Below are 19,870 nucleotides of genomic sequence, written 5' to 3' on the forward strand. Positions count from 1 at the left end.
TACAGCTTTTAAAAGTAGGCCTTTTTTCCTATTTTTTTGTTTTTGCTCCTCAGCAGTTAATTAGATACTGGGCTGCAAAGCTGGAGACCTGTGTTTCAGCCTAGAGTCCCATCAGCATGAGGCTGTATGCTGTGTCATACAAAAGAAGACGGTTAATATTCATATGGTGTCTGGAACCTCATGAAAAAAAGAGGTGTTTTAGGCTTATTTGATTACAAAAATTAAACAACTCTATCATGTACTACATTTATGAGATCAGCTTAACATCTTGGTGTCTTGGAGACAGGTGAACCTCTTTAATGCATCCTAGTTTTTAATTTTGGTTACATGATTCTGTCATGAGCACGTGTATTATAACTGTTGGCATCTTGGTGTCTTGGAGACAGGTGGACCTCTTTAATGCATCCTAGTTTTTAATTTTGGTTACATGATGCTGTCATGGGCACGTATATTATAACTGTTGACATCTTGGTGTCTTGGGGACAGTTGAACCTCTTTAATACATCCTGGTGTTTAATTTTGGTTACATGATGCTGTCATGAGCACGTGTATTATAACTGTTGACATCTTGGTGTCTTGAAGACAGGTGAACCTCTTTAATGCATCCTAGTTTTTAATTTTGGTTACATGATGCTGTCATGAGCATGTGTATTATAACTGTTGACATCTTAGTGTCTTAGAAACAGGTGAACCTCTTTAATGCATCCTAGTTTTTAATTTTGGTTACATGATGCTGTTATGAGCATACGTGTTATAACTGTTGACATCTTAGTGTCTTGGAGACAGGTGAACCTCTTTAATGCATCCTAGTTTTTAATTTTGGTTACATGATGCCATCAAACTGTTGACATGTTGGTGTCTTGGAGACAGGTGAACCTCTTTAATGCATCCTAATTTTTAATTTTGGTTACATGATGCTGTCATGAGCACATGTATTATAACTGTTGACATCTTGGTGTCTTGAAGACAGGTGAACCTCTTTAATGCATCCTAGTTTTTAATTTTGGTTACATGATGCTATCATGAGCACGTGTATTATAACTGTTGACATCTTGGTGTCTTGAAGACAGGTGAACCTCTTTAATGCATCCTAGTTTTTAATTTTGGTTACATGATGCTGTCATGAGCACGTGTATTATAACTGTTGACATCATGGTGTTTTGGAGACAGCTGAACCTGTTTAATACATCCTGGTGTTTAATTTTGGTTACATGATGCTGTCATGGGCACGTATATTATAACTGCTGACATCTTGGTGTCTTGGGGACAGTTGAACCTCTTTAATACATCCTGGTGTTTAATTTTGGTTACATGATGCTGTCATGAGCACGTGTATTATAACTGTTGACATCTTGGTGTCTTGAAGACAGGTGAACCTCTTTAATGCATCCTAGTTTTTAATTTTGGTTACATGATTCTGTCATGAGCACGTGTATTATAACTGTTGACATCTTGGTGTCTTGGAGACAGCTGAACCTGTTTAATACATCCTGGTGTTTAATTTTGGTTACATGATGCTGTCATGGGCACGTATATTATAACTGTTGACATCTTGGTGTCTTGGGGACAGTTGAACCTCTTTAATACATCCTGGTGTTTAATTTTGGTTACATGATGCTGTCATGAGCACGTGTATTATAACTGTTGACATGTTGGTGTCTTGGAGACAGGTGAACCTGTTTAATGCATCCTAATTTTTAATTTTGGTTACATGATGCTGTCATGAGCACGTGTATTATAACTGTTGACATCTTGGTGTCTTGGGGACAGTTGAACCTCTTTAATACATCCTGGTGTTTAATTTTGGTTACATGATGCTGTCATGGGCACGTATATTATAACTGTTGACATCTTGGTGTCTTGGGGACAGTTGAACCTCTTTAATGCATCCTGGTGTTTAATTTTGGTTACACAATGCTGTCATGAGCACGTATATTATAACTGTTGCTAAGAACCACGGCAATGTGACTGTGCTTATCAGTCTGACTGTTGAGAGGCACAGACCACCTTTATATCCTGCTGCCTTTAGCTGTTCTTTTCCTTTTCAGGGAATCACACACACCACTCCATCCTGTTCCATGCAGGGTACCAGCAAGTTACCTCAGTATCCATATCTACAATGCCACACCACCTTATCATGACCATTGTTGAAAATCCCATCACCCTCGGGTTTCTCACCCAAGCACAATTGTTGACATGTTTTGGAAATTAGTTTTGCAAGTTTTAGTTCATTGTGTGTGCCATTCATTTTCATGGTCCTTGCTCTTTTAAAAGCAGCTTCGTTACCATTTTCATATGCATTGATTTAACACTAATTTTATTAGAAAAAAAAAAACAGGAAATAAAACTAAAAGAATGGTTAACTTCACACATCTTGGACAGAAAAAGGCATCTTTTTTTTCTGACCCTCTGATATAAGTATGATTAGCCCCTATAAGCAAACTGGTTTTCTTCTGTAGTCCTCATTCAGTAAGAAGTATGGTCAGTTGAAAGGATGCTTCATTCATTCTGAGTCTCTAACTTTCTGTTTGGAGAATCTGTCTCTGTTCACATGTTGGGTTTTATAGCGTTCAGTTTAAGAAACAACAGAGTTTACTGTATTCATGTCAGCTGATTTAGCACATTAATACAGAAACCACTAACTTAAAATAAATAATGTAGTGGACTGAAATCACAGAAAAATGTGGGAAACACTATTTTTTGCATGGAGGTAAGATTTCCTTGCATCCCTATACACTTCCTACTTAAATATAATACATCAGTGGTTACACTGCAGTTGAGAACGGGTGAACAACTGAGAATTATAATTGCTGATCTCTTCATCATATGTGAAGTTTGCATCTATATATATATATATATATATATATATATATATATATATATATATATATATATATATATAGTACACATTTATCACATGTTGAATTAATGGTTATATTTGTCACTGGAGTAGTTTATCAGACTATGTTATAGTGGAACTTCAGTTGATCAAAGTAACATAATTCCAGAGCTTTCCCTTTTTTCCCAGTTGTTAAAACTAGGAGTTCGTTTATTTAAGTTCTGGGTGTGTGAGAGTGGGGGTGTGGGTGTGGGGACAAAGTCCCTTTGTAAAAGCATGTTATCTGTTATGCAAAGGTAATTCATTTGTTTACATCTACAATGATTTTTTAACATGTGTGTGTGTGTGTGTGTGTGTGTGTGTGTGTGTGTGTGTGTGTGTGTGTGTGTGTGTGTGTGTGTGTGTGTGTGTATTGGCATGGAGCACCCACATATTGGGATTGCAAGTTAAGGCTTGCTCTCCAAAAAATATTGCCTTTTTTCCAGGTTCTGCTGTGTTTGTGGTATTCAATATTCAGTGTCAGTGGGTTTCTGTATTTGTTGAATATACCAGCTGATAAGAATCACAACTAGGTAGCATCTTTAGCTCTACTGTTGTGATATTGGCCTCTTGTTCACTGACCAGTGAACCCCTTCTTAGCCTTGTGCACTTTGAATAAAAGAGAGGTGGTTGATAATGTAGTTTCAGGCTGTTTCAACGTTTTGGGGTAAAGGGTCAAAACTCATTTTAGTTTTGAATGAACCTGTGTTACAGCAGAAGGTGACGCAAAAGGGCTAGACCCATATTAAAGGCTCCACATGGCAGTGAAATATCTGATTTCTCATCCAGTGTTTCCAACACTGATACTGACATTGATACAGGGGACATTGAGCAGCATAGTTCACCAGTGAGCAAAAGGCCTAATACCCCTTTAGATGGGGGGGCCGCAAACATCGGCGGAGAGGAAATAAGGCTGTTGTTTCAGTCCAAAATGCAAATGATATAGCAGCAGTTAGTTTTGAGCCCAATAGTGTTGATGTAACTGATAATGCTGATGTTAACAATTTGATTATTAATCTGTCTAGATGCACACTTGATGTAAACCAAGCTAAACTCTTGAATAAAGGACTTGGATATGTACCATCTTTTTATGTGTCCCACTATGATGTTGTGAAAGATCTAAAGCAATTTACTAGAAATCTAAATTTAAAGTATTATTTTGCACACCAAGCACAAAATGGTAATAGTAATATGGATGAAAATTTTCATTTTAGAAAATCTGAATTTCAGCCTCCATATAATGCTGCTGTTAAAACTTTTGAAAACTTGGTTATGCAGGATATTCAAAGTAATTGCACTAACATCTTTGTTAACCATGCTAGGAACCTTAATCAAGACGAACGTGAGGCTTTACAAACTTTGGCTAACAATAAGGATATTATCATAGTGGGGGCTGACAAGGGTGGAGCGACAGTGATCTGGGACAGGATTGAGTATACCCAGGAGGCTTTAAATCAGTTAAATGATCATGTCTCATATATTAAGCTCCCTATGGATCCTACAAATGATTTCAAGAGTGTGATAGATGGTTTTTTGAAAAGGGCATTTAAAAGAGGCATCATAAATGAAACCTTACTTAAACAACTTACAGTTGATATCCCTAAGCATCAATATTTTTATCTTGTCCCTAAGATACACAAAACTTTGGTAGGTACTCCCGGTAGACCAATAGTGGCAGGTAGAGGTTCTTTAACTGAACCTCTTTCAGAATATTTAGAATATAGGCTGAAGCCACTCTTGGATCAGGTCAGGGCACGTATCAAAGATACCACCCAGTTTCTATCTTTAATGGGGGATTTACAGATACCTGTGCAGTCATATATAGGGACTTTGGATGTCCAATCCCTATATACCAGTATCCCTCATAAGGGTGGTATTCAGGCTATACAATATTGGTTGTCAAAAGCTGGAAATTACACCAGGGATGATATGGATTTACTTATTAACATCCTCACTTTGGTATTAGAACACAATGTTTTCAGTTTCCAGGGCCAATGGTATCTCCAAAGCAAAGGGACAGCTATGGGGGCGACGTTCGCCCCTACTTATGCTGATCTATTTATGGTTTTTTTTGAGATTAAATACATCTATCTTACTGATTTCCCTTTTAAAAAACAGCTTATGATGTGGAGGAGATACCTAGATGACTGCTGGGTGGTTTGGAGTGGGTCGGAGGGGGAATGGAAAGATTTTGTCCAGTATTTGAACAGTAATGTTTTCGGGATAAAGTTTACTGGTAACATACATTTGTTTACGGTTGATTTTCTGGATGTGCATGTCACTAAGACATTGGATGGCACAATGGCCACCACTGTACACAGAAAACCTTTCTCGAAAAATTCTTTATTACTGGCAAACAGTTGTCATCCACCCCACATAATTAATAACATACCCAAAGCCCAATTCCAACGTATCAGGAGAATATGTTCATCGGATCAGGAATATGATACACAAGCAGCAGTCCTCAAACAGAGATTCATGGACCGTGGTTATTTAGAACCTAAGCTGAATATAGCTTATTCTGCTGGCCGTAAGTTGAACAGAACACAGTTATTAGAGTCAAAAACTGCAGAAAAAGCTATGGATGTTTCAAAAGTGAGATTCATTACCAGCTATGGGACCAATATTTTTAAGATCAAGGATATCATTAATAAATATTGGCATATCTTTACTAGTGACCCATTTTTTTACCAGATAAATGCAGTTTTGGCTATAAACGGGGTAAAACATTGGGCCAATGTTTTTCAGGCTTTAAGAATGAAGTTTCTCATTCAGAACATAAGTTCAGTGGCCGTCAGGGTTGTACCTTTTGTGGCAACTGTAAGTACTGCAAACTAGTGTCTAGGACTTCATCATTTACATCTATAAACACTAGTAAGGTTTATGATATCAGACATCATATCAAATGTAGCAGTACTTGGTTGGTTTATATGGCTGTCTGTAAATGTGGTGCTTTTTATGTAGGACAGACGTCCTGTAGTTTCAAACAGAGGATAGCCCTTCATATTAGTGATATCAAATGTAAACGGGAGAGAAGTGCTTTATATAAGCACACTCTTATACATACAGCCTCACACTTTGTATTTGTAGGGATTGATTTGTTACAACCAAATATTGTAAATATAGCTTTAAGACATCAACTGTTAAATAATTTGGAACGTAGATAGATTGTCAATCTTGGAGCCCTATTTAAACCTGGGCTTAATGATCACTGGTGATAATGGGGGTTATATTTTTTTATTATTTTTCCACTATTTTTTAATTATTTTTTATTTCTCATTGTGGAACAGATGATATCACAGTAACTATTTTTTATAATAGTGAGTTATATTTATATTGTTGGAGTATCAATAGGTTGGATGTTGTTTCAGTGTGGTCTTAGGTTCCATATTAGTATATGAAATTGTTAGTTTGAAAAAATGTTATATGCATCATGTTTTACTATATGTAAGTGATTGTGACATACCACTAGGGGGCATGGTGTATTTTGACCATATAAAAGCAAGTAAAATGTTGATTCTGTACTCACTGAGGACGCTCTTTGGAGTGAAACCGGTTTGGGGGATGTGTTACATTCAATAAACAAGCTTACTTCAAGCTTACTTTAAGCTGCTCGTGTCTCCTGTTTGTGCTGGAACTATTCCTTGGAGGTTTTTTATATATATATATATATATATATATATATATATATATATATAGTACACATTTATCACATGTTGAATTAATGGTTATATTTGTCACTGGAGTAGTTTATCAGACTATGTTATAGTGGAACTTCAGTTGATCAAAGTAACATAATTCCAGAGCTTTCCCTTTTTTCCCAGTTGTTAAAACTAGGAGTTCGTTTATTTAAGTTCTGGGTGTGTGAGAGTGGGGGTGTGGGTGTGGGGACAAAGTCCCTTTGTAAAAGCATGTTATCTGTTATGCAAAGGTAATTCATTTGTTTACATCTACAATGATTTTTTTAACATGTGTGTGTGTGTGTGTGTGTGTGTGTGTGTGTGTGTGTGTGTGTGTGTGTGTGTGTGTGTGTGTGTGTGTATTGGCATGGAGCACCCACATATTGGGATTGCAAGTTAAGGCTTGCTCTCCAAAAAATATTGCCTTTTTTCCAGGTTCTGCTGTGTTTGTGGTATTCAATATTCAGTGTCAGTGGGTTTCTGTATTTGTTGAATATACCAGCTGATAAGAATCACAACTAGGTAGCATCTTTAGCTCTACTGTTGTGATATTGGCCTCTTGTTCACTGACCAGTGAACCCCTTCTTAGCCTTGTGCACTTTGAATAAAAGAGAGGTGGTTGATAATGTAGTTTCAGGCTGTTTCAACGTTTTGGGGTAAAGGGTCAAAACTCATTTTAGTTTTGAATGAACCTGTGTTACAGCAGAAGGTGACCAAGTAGCATAGAATAGAAACATCAGGTACTGGATGTCCATAGTGTGCAAGTATTTAAATGGAATCTCTCTGCAGGTGATGTTTGGGCTAACATATGGTGTTGTAGGCTCAGCTGCCATATGCTGCAAACCACAAACGTTATTGGGAATGTTTTAAAATTATTTTTTACTTCATAAATTCAAATGCACTGGAACAACTAGTCACCTGTCCCACTAGGGGAGATAATATACTAGACCTGATCATCACAAACATGGGGACAAAATGCTCCACACCGGAAGTATACCCCTCACTAGTGAGATCTAACTACAAACTAATCACCCTGGATATACATATCCCACCTCCACCCCCAGCACAAAAGACCACAGTGAAAAACTTCTCAAAAGCCGACTTCACTCTTCTTAAGACTGAGATGGTATCCTTTAAGCCCACTGGGCCAGTGGAAACCACATCCCACAATGCTGAATCCTTCACAAATGCTTTCTATGGACATCTCCAAGAATGCATGGATCATGCAATCCCAAATAAATCCAAGACCCTCTCCACCAAAGGCAAGCATCCTGTCTGGTGGACCTCAACCATTAACAAATTGTATAACAAAAGAAGGAAGCTACTGTACGACAGAGCAAAATCCCATAAAGGGAAGACATCTCTGATCAACACTAGCAGAAAACTACGTTCTCTAATAAAAACATCCAAGGCCAACTTTGAGAGAAAAATCGCTAAGGACACTAAAGACAACCACAAAGCCTTCTTCAGCTATGTTAGAAACCTGGGCGGAAACCCTCAGATATGCTCAGAGTTAGTTCACAATGACAAAAAATACACTGAACCCACAGACATTGCCAACATTCTGGCAGACAGGTTCAGTGCAAATTTCTCCCCTCCCTCACCTCCAAAAGAAGAAATACTTATCTCTGCTGAATGTACTCTCCCTGTCATATCAGATGTCCAGGTGAGAGCCGCCCTCAGAAAAGCTAAAAACACAGCATCAATGGGACCTGACGGTATCCCGGGTTGCGTGCTACGTGGACTCCAAGAGGAGCTAAACCCGCACATAAAAATGCTATTTAACCTTAGCCTTACTACAGGATATGTACCTGAACACTGGTGTACAGCAACAGTGGTCCCACTCCACAAAGGGGGTACCTCTACAGACCCTGGGAACTACCGCCCCATAAGCTTAACCAGCCTGGTCTGCAAAGCTATGGAAAGAATCATTATGGAACTCATAAACAGAGACATTGGGGACCTACAGACACTCAATCCCACCCAGTTCGGCTTTGTAAAGGGCAGATCCTGCCATTTGAACCTGGTTGACTTTTTCGAAACAGTCACTAGAGCCATTGATGAGGGCAAAGCAGTCCATACAGCCTACCTGGACTTGGCTAAGGCCTTCGACACAATACCCCACTCAGGCATCATAGATAAGCTCAATAGCTTAAATGTAAACCCTTATGTCACTAGATGGGTTGCAAACTGGCTAAAGGACAGAACCCATAAAGTCAAAATCGCTGGAGCCATGTCAGACTCAAAGCCAGTCACAAGTGGTGTCCCACAGGGATCTGTCCTGGGACCCCTCTTGTTCGGCATTTATTTCTCAGATGTTAAAGCAAACATGGGAGGGTTGTGGCTGACAAAGTTCGCAGATGACTGCAAACTAGGCGCCATAGTCGATACACCAGCTGACACATACATCCTACAAAAAGGCCTCACAGAAACGGACAACTGGTGCCGGAGTCATGGCCTTAAACTAAATGCCAAAAAATGTATAGTCATCCCCTTTGGGAAAAACAAAGTACCCACAATTTATCACATAGACAGTAACCCACTGAGTACGGAAAAAGTAATCAGAGACCTAGGGACCCAAGTCGACAGTGACCTCTCATTTGACACCCACGTTGCCAAAGTGGTTAGAAAGACATTCTACCTTGCACACTTTATCATGAAGGGATTCACATCCAGATCCAAGGATGTCATTGTACCCCTATACTCCTCCCTCATCAGACCCATGATTGAGTACAATGCCCCATTTGGTATGTACCTCACCCGGCACTTGCAGCAGCTGGAGAGACCACAAAAGTACCTCACCAAGAGGATCAAAGGTTTCCAACATATGTCTTATTCTACCAGACTAAAGAAACTCCAGCTCTATTCAGTAGCATACCACCTGCTCAGAGGTGATCTGTGCCTGATGTACAAGGCCATGTCCAATCAGGAACTGATGGACATGCTCCACCTCAAAAAATCCAAATCCATCAGAACCACGAGAGCTAAAGACTTAAACCTTGGCACAAGTATGAATAGGACATGCTGGAGGGATAGATTCATAACCCAGAGGCTTCCCATGCTCCGGAACAGAATCCCAGTTCATGTTAGGCAGAGCCCCTCACTGATTCTCTTCAAGAGAAATCTTGATGAGTGGATGGGAGATCGTAAGTTTACCCCAGGGGTCACCTCTGTGTCACTACTAGACAGGAGCACAGTAAACTAATTCCATTATATAAGGGGACCTTCACTGTGTCACTACTAGACAGAGGCACAGTATTCTAAATATATTCTGTACATTTTTGTACCATTTCATGGGGTGGCGAAAGCCACATCACTATGGCTAGGCTTACAAATGCCCCAGGGCAGATAGCCTAGTACTAAACTATGAAACTATGTTCCTTATGGGCTTTTTTCTGTTTCCTTCCAAAAAACAAGCTAACTAAACTGCCTTTATCATTCACTCCAAGTGAAAGAGTGAGAACCCAGAGTCAGCATCAGCAAGGCCATGGTTACCATACTTTGAGGGACAATGTTTATGCCTTGTGCTCTACAGTGCTCCTGTATTACTGTGATGGTGTTCATCATGGGATACAGGCATACAGTGTTCTCTGTGGGGGCCATTATTCACTCATACAAGTGTATGCAGTCCTCCCAAATGACCTTTATATGTCTCTAGTCTCCACTGGAAATACCCTGACAGGGATACATTTGAGGACCCATCCGGGTCCCCCCGGCTTTGATCTTATCTTCCCTTCTCCAGACTGGCTAGCTTTCTGTTACCTGAGATGATATGTGAATATGGGTCCTCAGACAAGCCAATATCCTGATACTTTTACTGTTTCCTTCTCAAGGAGCCTTATGTAATATATGCTACATATCTCATTTAAAAAGGGAGAAGGCTATGTGGGTGAATACTGTGCAGAGAGAGAGAGAAAGACAAATGCCCAGCAAAATTAATACTGCAATAGCCATTTGGTGGGAAGGTTACAAGTAAGAGGTAATTCTTAGCACATTTAATACATATCAGCATTATTTGCTTTGGGCTTATTTAGATTTTTTTAATACTTTCAGTGTTTGTTAATGATTACTGTATAGTATTTTCTCACCTAGATTAAAACAACAGTTTATCCCTCCGTTTTCAGCAAACTCTCAGCCTTCATCCATGATTCTCACTGCTAGGATGCTTTTGCTGTAGCCACAATCAGTGCAGATCATGTTTTAGTACTCTCTGTGTGGTACTTCAGGGCCAGAGAGACAGTAAAGTTGTATGTGACTCAATGCTTATGAAGAGGAACAGCACACCTGCCCACCTTAAACATGTCTCTTCTGCACTGCAGTATAATCCCCTTCCATGTCTACAATGATGGCCTGTGTTTACTGACAATCCTTTATTTGCTATACATTTTGAGCGATATTCATTAGTCTAATTCATGCTTTTAGACTCATTTTAAACTAGAAGCAATTATTCCCTGACTTCTCTTTTTAACAGAAAACTGACTGCTACATAAGTCAGAGCCACATGATTTGGCAATGTGTAGATTGGTTGGATGGGGTCAACACTACTCCCACTCTGCTACTGGAAGAAGCACACAGAAGGCATTTCCCCTTCGTCTTAGCAACTTTGTATTCCAGCACAAGAGAGGTGAATGACAAATGTATAAAGAAACCTCTCAAAATCTATGTCATGTGTGGTATTTTTCTATCTACTTTAAAACCTGTGATCGTGGAAAAACAGCACCAGACTACAATTACTAGTATTTTAGCTGTAAAATAGTACTTATACATGATTTGTACCTTCCGCATCAGCTCCGCAAATAGTGAATTTCATGTTTGCACATATTGAAACTAAAAATGTAAAAAAAGCTGAGATATTTTGCAGATGTATAAAAAGCATTATATTGACACATGCAGTTATTTTGGCATGCATATTCTTGGCCTGTCATATTTTGCAGATGTAACTAATCTGATAAATGACGTCTACTTTTCTTTTCTAACTTTTTAGGATAGGTCGATTAGTACTAGTTTGCCTGTCCTAGACTTGATAGATGCCATTGCCCCTAATGCAATTAAATCAGAATTGGTCAAGAGAGGAGACCTTACAGATGCAGATAAACTGAACAATGCAAAGTAAGTCATCACCTTTCTTTATACTTTTGTGAGTTGTTCTGGTCATATTGCGTTGTGTTGTTTGTTACAGCCGCTTTACCTGGAACTTTCTGTAAAATAACTGTTTGCTGCCATTCATCTTTGCCTTATGGTGACCAACACAGCAATCTTTCAAATGTTTATCTTTCAAGAGGCTACTTCAATCTATTATTTCAAGGTAGTGTGATTGCAGTGTAGATTTTATTCTGCATTTTTCTGACATGTTAAATAAGGACTTTATGGCATTTTTAAATGAACATTGAAGCTTTCACACAATCACAAATGTGAAGAAGGTTCTACAGCATGCCAGTATTTTCAGGCATTACTTATATCTCTGAAGCAGTTCCTCTCAATGACTGCATCTATCGCAACATCTGAGCAGTTTCTACTGCAAAATAAGATATACTGCCATAAGTATTTTATTATTTCTTCACAATGAGGTTTTACATTTTTGTTTAAAGCTTTGTTCTTTTAAGTATTGTATCATCTGTCAATGCGGAACTTAAAAGTCTGATCGATCATCCAAAGAACAACATACAAATAGAATTGCTCTGAGCTGTGTTGTTTAGATTTCACAGCAGATTGAAGGTAGTTATTTTTATTTTTCCTGGAGCACTCTTCCAGCCATAATGCAAATAACGCTCCATTCTGTCATGAGCATGAGGATGATGTTGGAATATGTTTTTTTCCTCCAAAACAATGATATTACTTGATTTTGCCTGGATACTACATAATAGTAGGGGAAGGACACTAAGACAATAATGGGATAGCACCGCCCCAACATTTCTGGGTGTGCGTCCATTAGGGAAACTTTGAAGTACTGTTTGTTAATACAGTTCAGAGTAAGTTATCCATGAAAAGCAATGATTAGAGATGGCTAAAACTAAGAAATTCAATTCTTCAGTCAGTTCAGTAGTGCTTCACATGCTGCAGAATTGTTCATGGAATTGTCCCCTGACTGGCTCGTATGTACATTAAAATTCCACCAGCAGAAACCTAGAATCTGAAAGAATATCCTTTTCTGTCCATAGAGTAAGTCTGTAGGTAAAAATAATCTTCCCAGTTCTGCTAGCTGAAATAGTGGAATTGTATGCCCTGAAAGAACTCCCCGTTGTGACAAAAGTCAAAATCCAAGGAATTTCATGGATTGATCACATTTCATTGTATGATTTAAATCTGGTCTATCTCTAATGATTATGATAAGTGCTTACTATCCTCATAAAGCAAAAGAGTTTTGTTTGTGGAGCTAGCAAGAACTGCAAGAAAGACCCACATAAGCTAGAGTCTTTATTGTATAATACCTTAAATCTTCTGTAGTAGAGGCCTGTGGGATGTATGCAAATGACCTTTTAAGGATATGCCGGTGCTTCATCTACATAGTTTCTGAATGTCTGTGACTTAACTTTTTAAGTCTTCATGGGTACATTCAGGCCAATGAAGCCAAACCCTACTAGCTGTAGAAATGCCATGTTTTAACCTTTTCTAAACTTGTCAGTATTGGCTAAGTGAGTTGTTTTGCTGTACTTTGGAAACACAGAACTTCAAACCAAGTCTTATGCCCATAAACACTAAGGTGCCAGCAAAATATTCCAAGCAGCATCCAAACCAAAAGATAAAAAAGTCAACTAGACCAGTCATTCAGTAAAAACTGTAAGAAAAACCCAGCCTAGCTATATGTTTCACTGTGTTATATCTTAAGCTGCCTGTAGTGGAATCCCATGGGATATTTGCAAATGATTAACTTGAGCATATTCTCTGCAAGTACGGCAAGGTGCATAGGCCAAAAAAGCTCAAATCAAATAACAAAAATGGCCAGCACACATAGTCAGTGAAAATATATGCGGATTCTAAGTACTAGTCTATGGAGTTCGTTTTCACCAGGTCTTAATGAACAGTTTTAAGTCAACCAATAGCAGAGTGTTATGTGGATTGAGTATATGTATTTAAACCCCTATGTTCTATTTGGGGTATACCAGGAGGATGGCAACATATGTGTTGAAACCAGTATGTTATTTATTTCATGAATTTGTAATTTAATGCATACATTCAGCTTAATACTCTGTACTTTAAATACACGTATATTTTCACTGACTGCATTCTGGGCATTTTTGTTATTTTATAATTGCAAATGACCCCTTAAGGACTTACTAGTGTTTCAGATACATGGCTTCTGAATGCCTATGATTTTGTACTGTTTATTTTTTAAGTCTTTCATTTCATACCATGTCATCCAATATAAGCTTTTCCAGGTTTAAATTCTGAAAGAACTATTAGTAGTTCACAGTTTCAGAATTTTATATTTCAGTATCTCACTAAGCGCTGTTTTGGGACCAAAGCCTCCAGCAATATATTTGACCTCACTGTTGTCAGACACGTACAGTACAACCCATTACATCAACCCCCCAAACACGTGCACAGATGTGCCTAACAATTACAACCAATTTACTGGCTATGTGCATGTCAGATGTCTGCAGTAAAATTAGTACATTTCTCTAAATAATTAACACATTAATGTATGTCACAAGTGTGCACTAATTAATGCTATATTTTAATATCACCTATAAGACATGCCACTATAATCAGTGATGCCCAGGTACAGTTGCAGTTTTTAGTGCATGTCACTTATTAGGGAGTGTCTTCCAAACTTTATATATATAGATATATATATATATATATATATATATATATATATATATATATATATATATATATATTTGATCCTGTATTCCACATTGACACTCTGCTCTTCTCTCCTTGTCTGCCATAAGCAGGTCATGTAGATAGGGTGGAGTGGGGTGGCTGTCATTATGTGGGTCAGGCTTTATATTCCCTCCACCTGATGTGACCAACAGACTTTAAGATTAAAGCACCTGAAATTGCAAAACAATAATTACAAAGGCATCAGATTTACTTTTTGTCTTCCCCTTCTCTAAACTTGCATCAAAAAAGAATATTTATTTACAGGCAAAATCAAACACACATGAAAGGGTAGGAGCAAATTACATAGAAAAAAATGGGAATTGTGGGAAAAATGCACGCAGAGAAGGAGCAAGGTATAAAAGAAAGCAGGATTTGAATGAGCTATAATGTTTGATTGCCAATGACTGGATAGATTATAAGTGATGTATAATATTTGCAAATAAAATTATGTCAGCATGGTTTGTGATGTATAATATTTTAATTAACATTATGACAATATGTCTTGTTTTCATTTATAGAAATTATGATTGCCTATGTCATACATGATCATTTAATTAAGATGTTTCTTGTTTAAAGAAAACAAGAAAACAAAACCACACATGCTACCCTCAGACCCTTATCCTATATCTCTGCGGATACACACCCAAACCCTGGGCCACTTGATCATCACATTCCTCTGTCACCAAATAATGCAAAACCAATCAGCTCAAGTATTATTCGCTCAGTCAAAGGTTCTTTATTCTAAATATTAACAGTGTTTCCAGTGACGTAGCAGAAGTACAAGCATGGGTCTCCTTGCATAAACCAGATATTTTATCTCTTACCCAAATCTGGTTAAACCCTCCATGAAAGATGAAACATTTCACCCACATGGCTACAATATTATCAGGTCTGATAGATTATAGCTATTGTTTATGCTAACATCTTAGAGCTCTGCATTTACCCTCATATAGTGCCCATATTTGACGAAGCTGAAAACTTTGTTTACCTTACTAAAGCTTAATGCAAAGAAGCCACTGTATGTGATTGCTGACTACGTCCCATCTAATACCAGTTTGTCCATAACTGAAGATATACTGTCATGGGCCACAAATAATATTACCCAAATCCATAACTGAAGATATACTGTCATGGACCACAAATAATATTACCCAAGAAACTGTCATACTCTGATTTTAATAGTAATTCTACTACTCAAAATGAAGCTCTAGCACAATCAATCTATATAACTTTATTCACTTGATTAATTCTACTACAAGATTCAGTAAAAAGATGGAAACAAATACAGCCCTTGATTGGATATTAAGCAACATCCCTTAAAAATCTCTTTTAAGCTTTACAAATACCTATTGTGATGATCTGTGCAAAGTAAAAGGATTTCCTAACCACCATTGCAATGTGATGGTCAGATGTAAGGGGGCTCTCCACCTGTGTACCCAGGTCTCTCACAACCTTTTCATTTTGAAGTGGTGTGTTACCTACAGTGTAAGCTAGGCATACCAGATGCTACTATCTTGTACATTTTGGCATTTAGCTTGAGCCATTTTTAGTACACCAACTACTGACAAGTATAAGCTCATGAATATATTTAAGAGGAGGCGTTAAAGACCTCTTTCACCGTACAATCATCCACAAACTTTAATCAGAGATCCTTATTAGGTAAATGGAGATCTGAGAAATGGATGTCAGATAACAAAGGTCCCAGTACAGATATCTGCAGAGGTCCACTGGTCACTCTCATGCCCTCAAAGGGTGCATCCCTTACTCAGATAAGACATTTGATAGTGTAGTTAATTAGTTCAATTATGATACGTTCCATGGTTTTGCATTGAAAGCTCACTATGTTGATTGGTCTGTAATTATCAGGATCTGCGGTAGAGTGGCATCACAGCAGCTGTGTGCCAGTTAGTTGCTAGGCTCATGCTGAAGAATTTGAGGAGTAGGTTCAGTAACTCTTCTATAGTGCTGTTAGTTAGACAAACAGGTATGTTGTCAGGTAAAATTGACATAAATTCTATTTGGCTTACCTGTGTGTTTTCACTGCACTGGTGGCCAGGCAGCTTAAGTGTGAGAATTTAATGTTGTAGTGGGTTTAGCCACAATATATTGTACTGTGTGAGACACAGGTGCCATCTTGTTTCTTTTCTCCCTTTTCTTCATTGTGGTGTGACCATGGGGTTTGGTATATATAATTTCAGAGGATGTATGATGGGCGTACCCCCCCACACATACATCAGGATGTGCAGAGGGGCTCACCCTGTGCAAAAATATTTTTATAGGTTCATAGGTGTTTACTAGGCTAATGGCCACAAGGGCATTTTTAGGTCTAGCCATGCATTCCAAATCTTTGACAAGTTCTGAAACCCTTGATAAGTGTAAGCATGGGCCTGGGAGATGAACCTTTTACAGGTTACCTGTGTCCATTAGAGACTTAGGTGCCAAACCAGGGATGAATTTCTGGTTTCCCATCCAATTGTCCAGGTTACACTTGAATTGGGTTAGGGAAGAACCCTGCTTCACGTGGATGGAGAGCCTGTCCCAGAGATGGGATAAGTCTCTGGGATACATACCTATCTCTCCAGCAGGTCCCATTTATATCACAGCCAAGGTTTAAGTCTTTAGAACGGGTAATTCTGGTGCTGTTTGCTTTGTGGATATGCTGGAGGTTCATCAGAGTGGGGTCTGACAATTCCCTGTATGCCAAGCATAGATCTCCCCTCAAAAGCCTGTAGGAGACATAATACAGGGATAGGACCTTGAGGTTGTCTGCATAGGACTCATTGTGTGTGCTTTTAGATTTTTCCACTTACAGTCTACAATATTTAATTTGTGATCAATGGTGAAACTAAGAAAAGATCATCGATGGCTAATTTATTATATTTACAGCTTTCAATGCTCACTGTAACTCTGACACTATGTATCTAATTTGTAGTTTTAATGGATGTAGTCCAGTCCGAATTTTTAACTGATTACCAAGATCCGACTATCTTACTGACTTCTGACTTACACTCTTTTTGAAGCTATTTCTTTCCTGTATTTGTCACATCTTCTGTGATATTGTGCAGCCTTGGAAGGATAGTTATATTTCAGAACTGTGTAACCTTAACAAGACAATTAGATGCGCTACTAATTCAACCTGCAGGTACAATAAAATCAGTCAAATAAGTTTAGTTAGATGCTGACTGCATTCATTGTGTATTAGGAGTTACAAAGGGTCAACTTTAACATAACAGTTAGAAAATGTGCCTTTGAACTGCAGGTCCGAGTCTAAACAAGAGTATTGTACACTCTAGTACATTGTGATACACATTCAGGTCTAATGTTAGTGCTGTATAAAAGCTTTTACTACCAAAATTGCAGAGAATTTTACACCAGAACAACAAATTGATACATCTGCCAGATACAGTCAAAATGTAGGAAATCGGAAATACAGTCAGAGTGTGTCAGTAGAGACCTATTACCACAGTAAACATTCTTTTCACTGCATTGCACTCTGTGTACTTAAAAAGTTACATCAGCAAGCAGAAAATCTTGACTGTAATACAAAATAATGCACCCTGCTAGCCTCCCCACTAAGACCATTTTGAAGTAAAACAAATTTAAAAATAATATAAGGGGCATTAGTGATACAGAAAAGATCAAGGTGTGATGGAAAGCATGTGAAGGTGCATTTGTGTCATCTTACTGGTACCGACACATGGTATCTAGCTGCAACATGTTTGTGGCAGTCATTGGTACAGAGATATGGCAGCTATCTGCAACAGCAAGTAAGACAGAGGTTCAAGAACCAGTTCAGAATTATGGGGAGAGGTGTCTAATGATTCATTATCCAATAGCCAGCTCTCCTTTTCAAGGTTGAGGACAAGGAGGGGGCCACAGAATTCTTCACCCCTCCTGTAGTGTCTACGCGTACAGCACATATTCGGTTATATAGTCTACAATAGATATACAGTATTAGGGTGTGTGCTTGCGAGAATGACATCACTGCACACTGCATAAAAGTACAAGGAAAGGGCAAAGGTATGGCTGTGACTGCCTCTTGCTTATTGCTAACAGAGGCAGAATGGAAAAACTACCCCAGATTAAAACTAGACCTCTAGAAGGACTCGGAAAGAGGACAAGTGAGACAACAGCCTATCCTACTGTCTGCCATAAGGAATGATTCACTGTCAGGATTTAAGGGAGACAGCGTCCTTAGAAGTTTTGCTGCTGCCTTTATTCAAAGAGATAAATACCACAGGCATAAATGAAAAAAAAAGGAAACAGCTGAGGCCATAACAAAGTTGTGAAAAAGTATTCATTGGTTTAAATACACGTTTTTGCAAATGAAAATGTCTCATATATATGGAATGTAGTTTAGCACTTTGGTCTGTTGGCATGTTTTTCTTTGGGGAGGTTGGTTTAATTTAAAGAATGTGTGTACAGAAACTATGGGTTTTCATAAGTAGACTTAGTACTATAAAATGAATAAATATATAACATACTGTGTATCATTTTTTGCAGGTATGCTATTTCAGTTGCCCGAAAGATTGGTGCCAGAGTGTATGCTTTAGCAGATGACCTGGTTGAAGTTAATCCAAAGATGGTGATGACAGTGTTTGCATGCTTGATGGGCAGGTGGATGAACAAAAGAAAACAATAAGCAGGAATGGCACTTTCTTTTAAACTGTCTTATTGTATAAGTTTAATGGATGGCGAACCCATGGATGGCATCTGTAAATTATAGTGTCTTGTCTGTGGATAGGTTCATAGATTAGTACTAAGCTAACTGCCCTTGCGAGCCATTTTAAGCCTAGACAATTATCCCTTGTGAGATTCAAACCCAGCACCTTGTGTTTGTAAGGCAAACACCTTAACCATTAGGCCACCCTCCCAACATTCATTTATTTTTTTTACGTCATTATTTAAATTAGCTGAAGGTTAATTCCTTCAGTTGACCCTGAATTATTTATACATTGCACTTGTTTATAAAATATTTTTGTTGGTGTTTAATGCTAATGTGACAACTTTTCATTGCAATATCCTGAGACTTTTTAAATCAAATGCTTGCCAATGGTGTCCTACGTTTTGAGATAAAAAGTGGAATTCAGCATTTGCATTAAAAATAATAATGTATATTATGCTTTATGGAAGACAGTAGTGGAATATTACGGTTTTCTGATCGTCCTCTGGTTGTGAATTATGAAGAGATTTACTTGAAACCGCACTTGGTACGTGAATGCAGTATACAAACTGCCTAATTGCTGTATGTAAAGAACCAATAAATCAATAAAACAATACATTGCTGTTGAGTTATTCAATGATGTTTGTTCTACAGAGGTATTTATGATAAAATAAAATGGCACATTAGTATCATATCTCAAGCAGTATGGCCAGTGCTGGTCCACATGGTGACTCTAGTAGTTAAGATTTCTGCTTCACAGTTCCACGGTATGGGATTTATTCCCGACTTTTGGTTAATTTCTTTGTGGTGTCTGCATGTGTT

General features: G+C 38.2%; 1 protein-coding gene across 3 annotated transcripts in view; it reads left to right on the forward strand.

Annotated features, from left to right (window-relative positions):
- The window catches only part of PLS1 (plastin 1), an 824,936-nt gene extending 805,274 nt beyond the window's left edge, over positions 1 to 19,662 (forward strand). For all 3 annotated transcript variants that reach the window (XM_044071020.1, XM_044071019.1, XM_044071021.1), the window contains 2 exons: positions 11,543 to 11,667; positions 18,889 to 19,662. In XM_044071020.1, the coding sequence (XP_043926955.1) occupies positions 11,543 to 11,667; positions 18,889 to 19,027 (264 nt within the window). In that variant the 3' untranslated portion in view covers positions 19,028 to 19,662. The remainder of the gene's footprint in view (positions 1 to 11,542; positions 11,668 to 18,888) is intronic.
- Positions 19,663 to 19,870: the final 208 nt, after the last annotated feature.

The sequence above is a fragment of the Protopterus annectens genome, chromosome 5.part0 (assembly GCF_019279795.1).
Source record: "Protopterus annectens isolate FY-2018-M chromosome 5.part0, PAN1.0, whole genome shotgun sequence".
NCBI classification, from domain to species: domain Eukaryota; kingdom Metazoa; phylum Chordata; order Ceratodontiformes; family Protopteridae; genus Protopterus; species Protopterus annectens.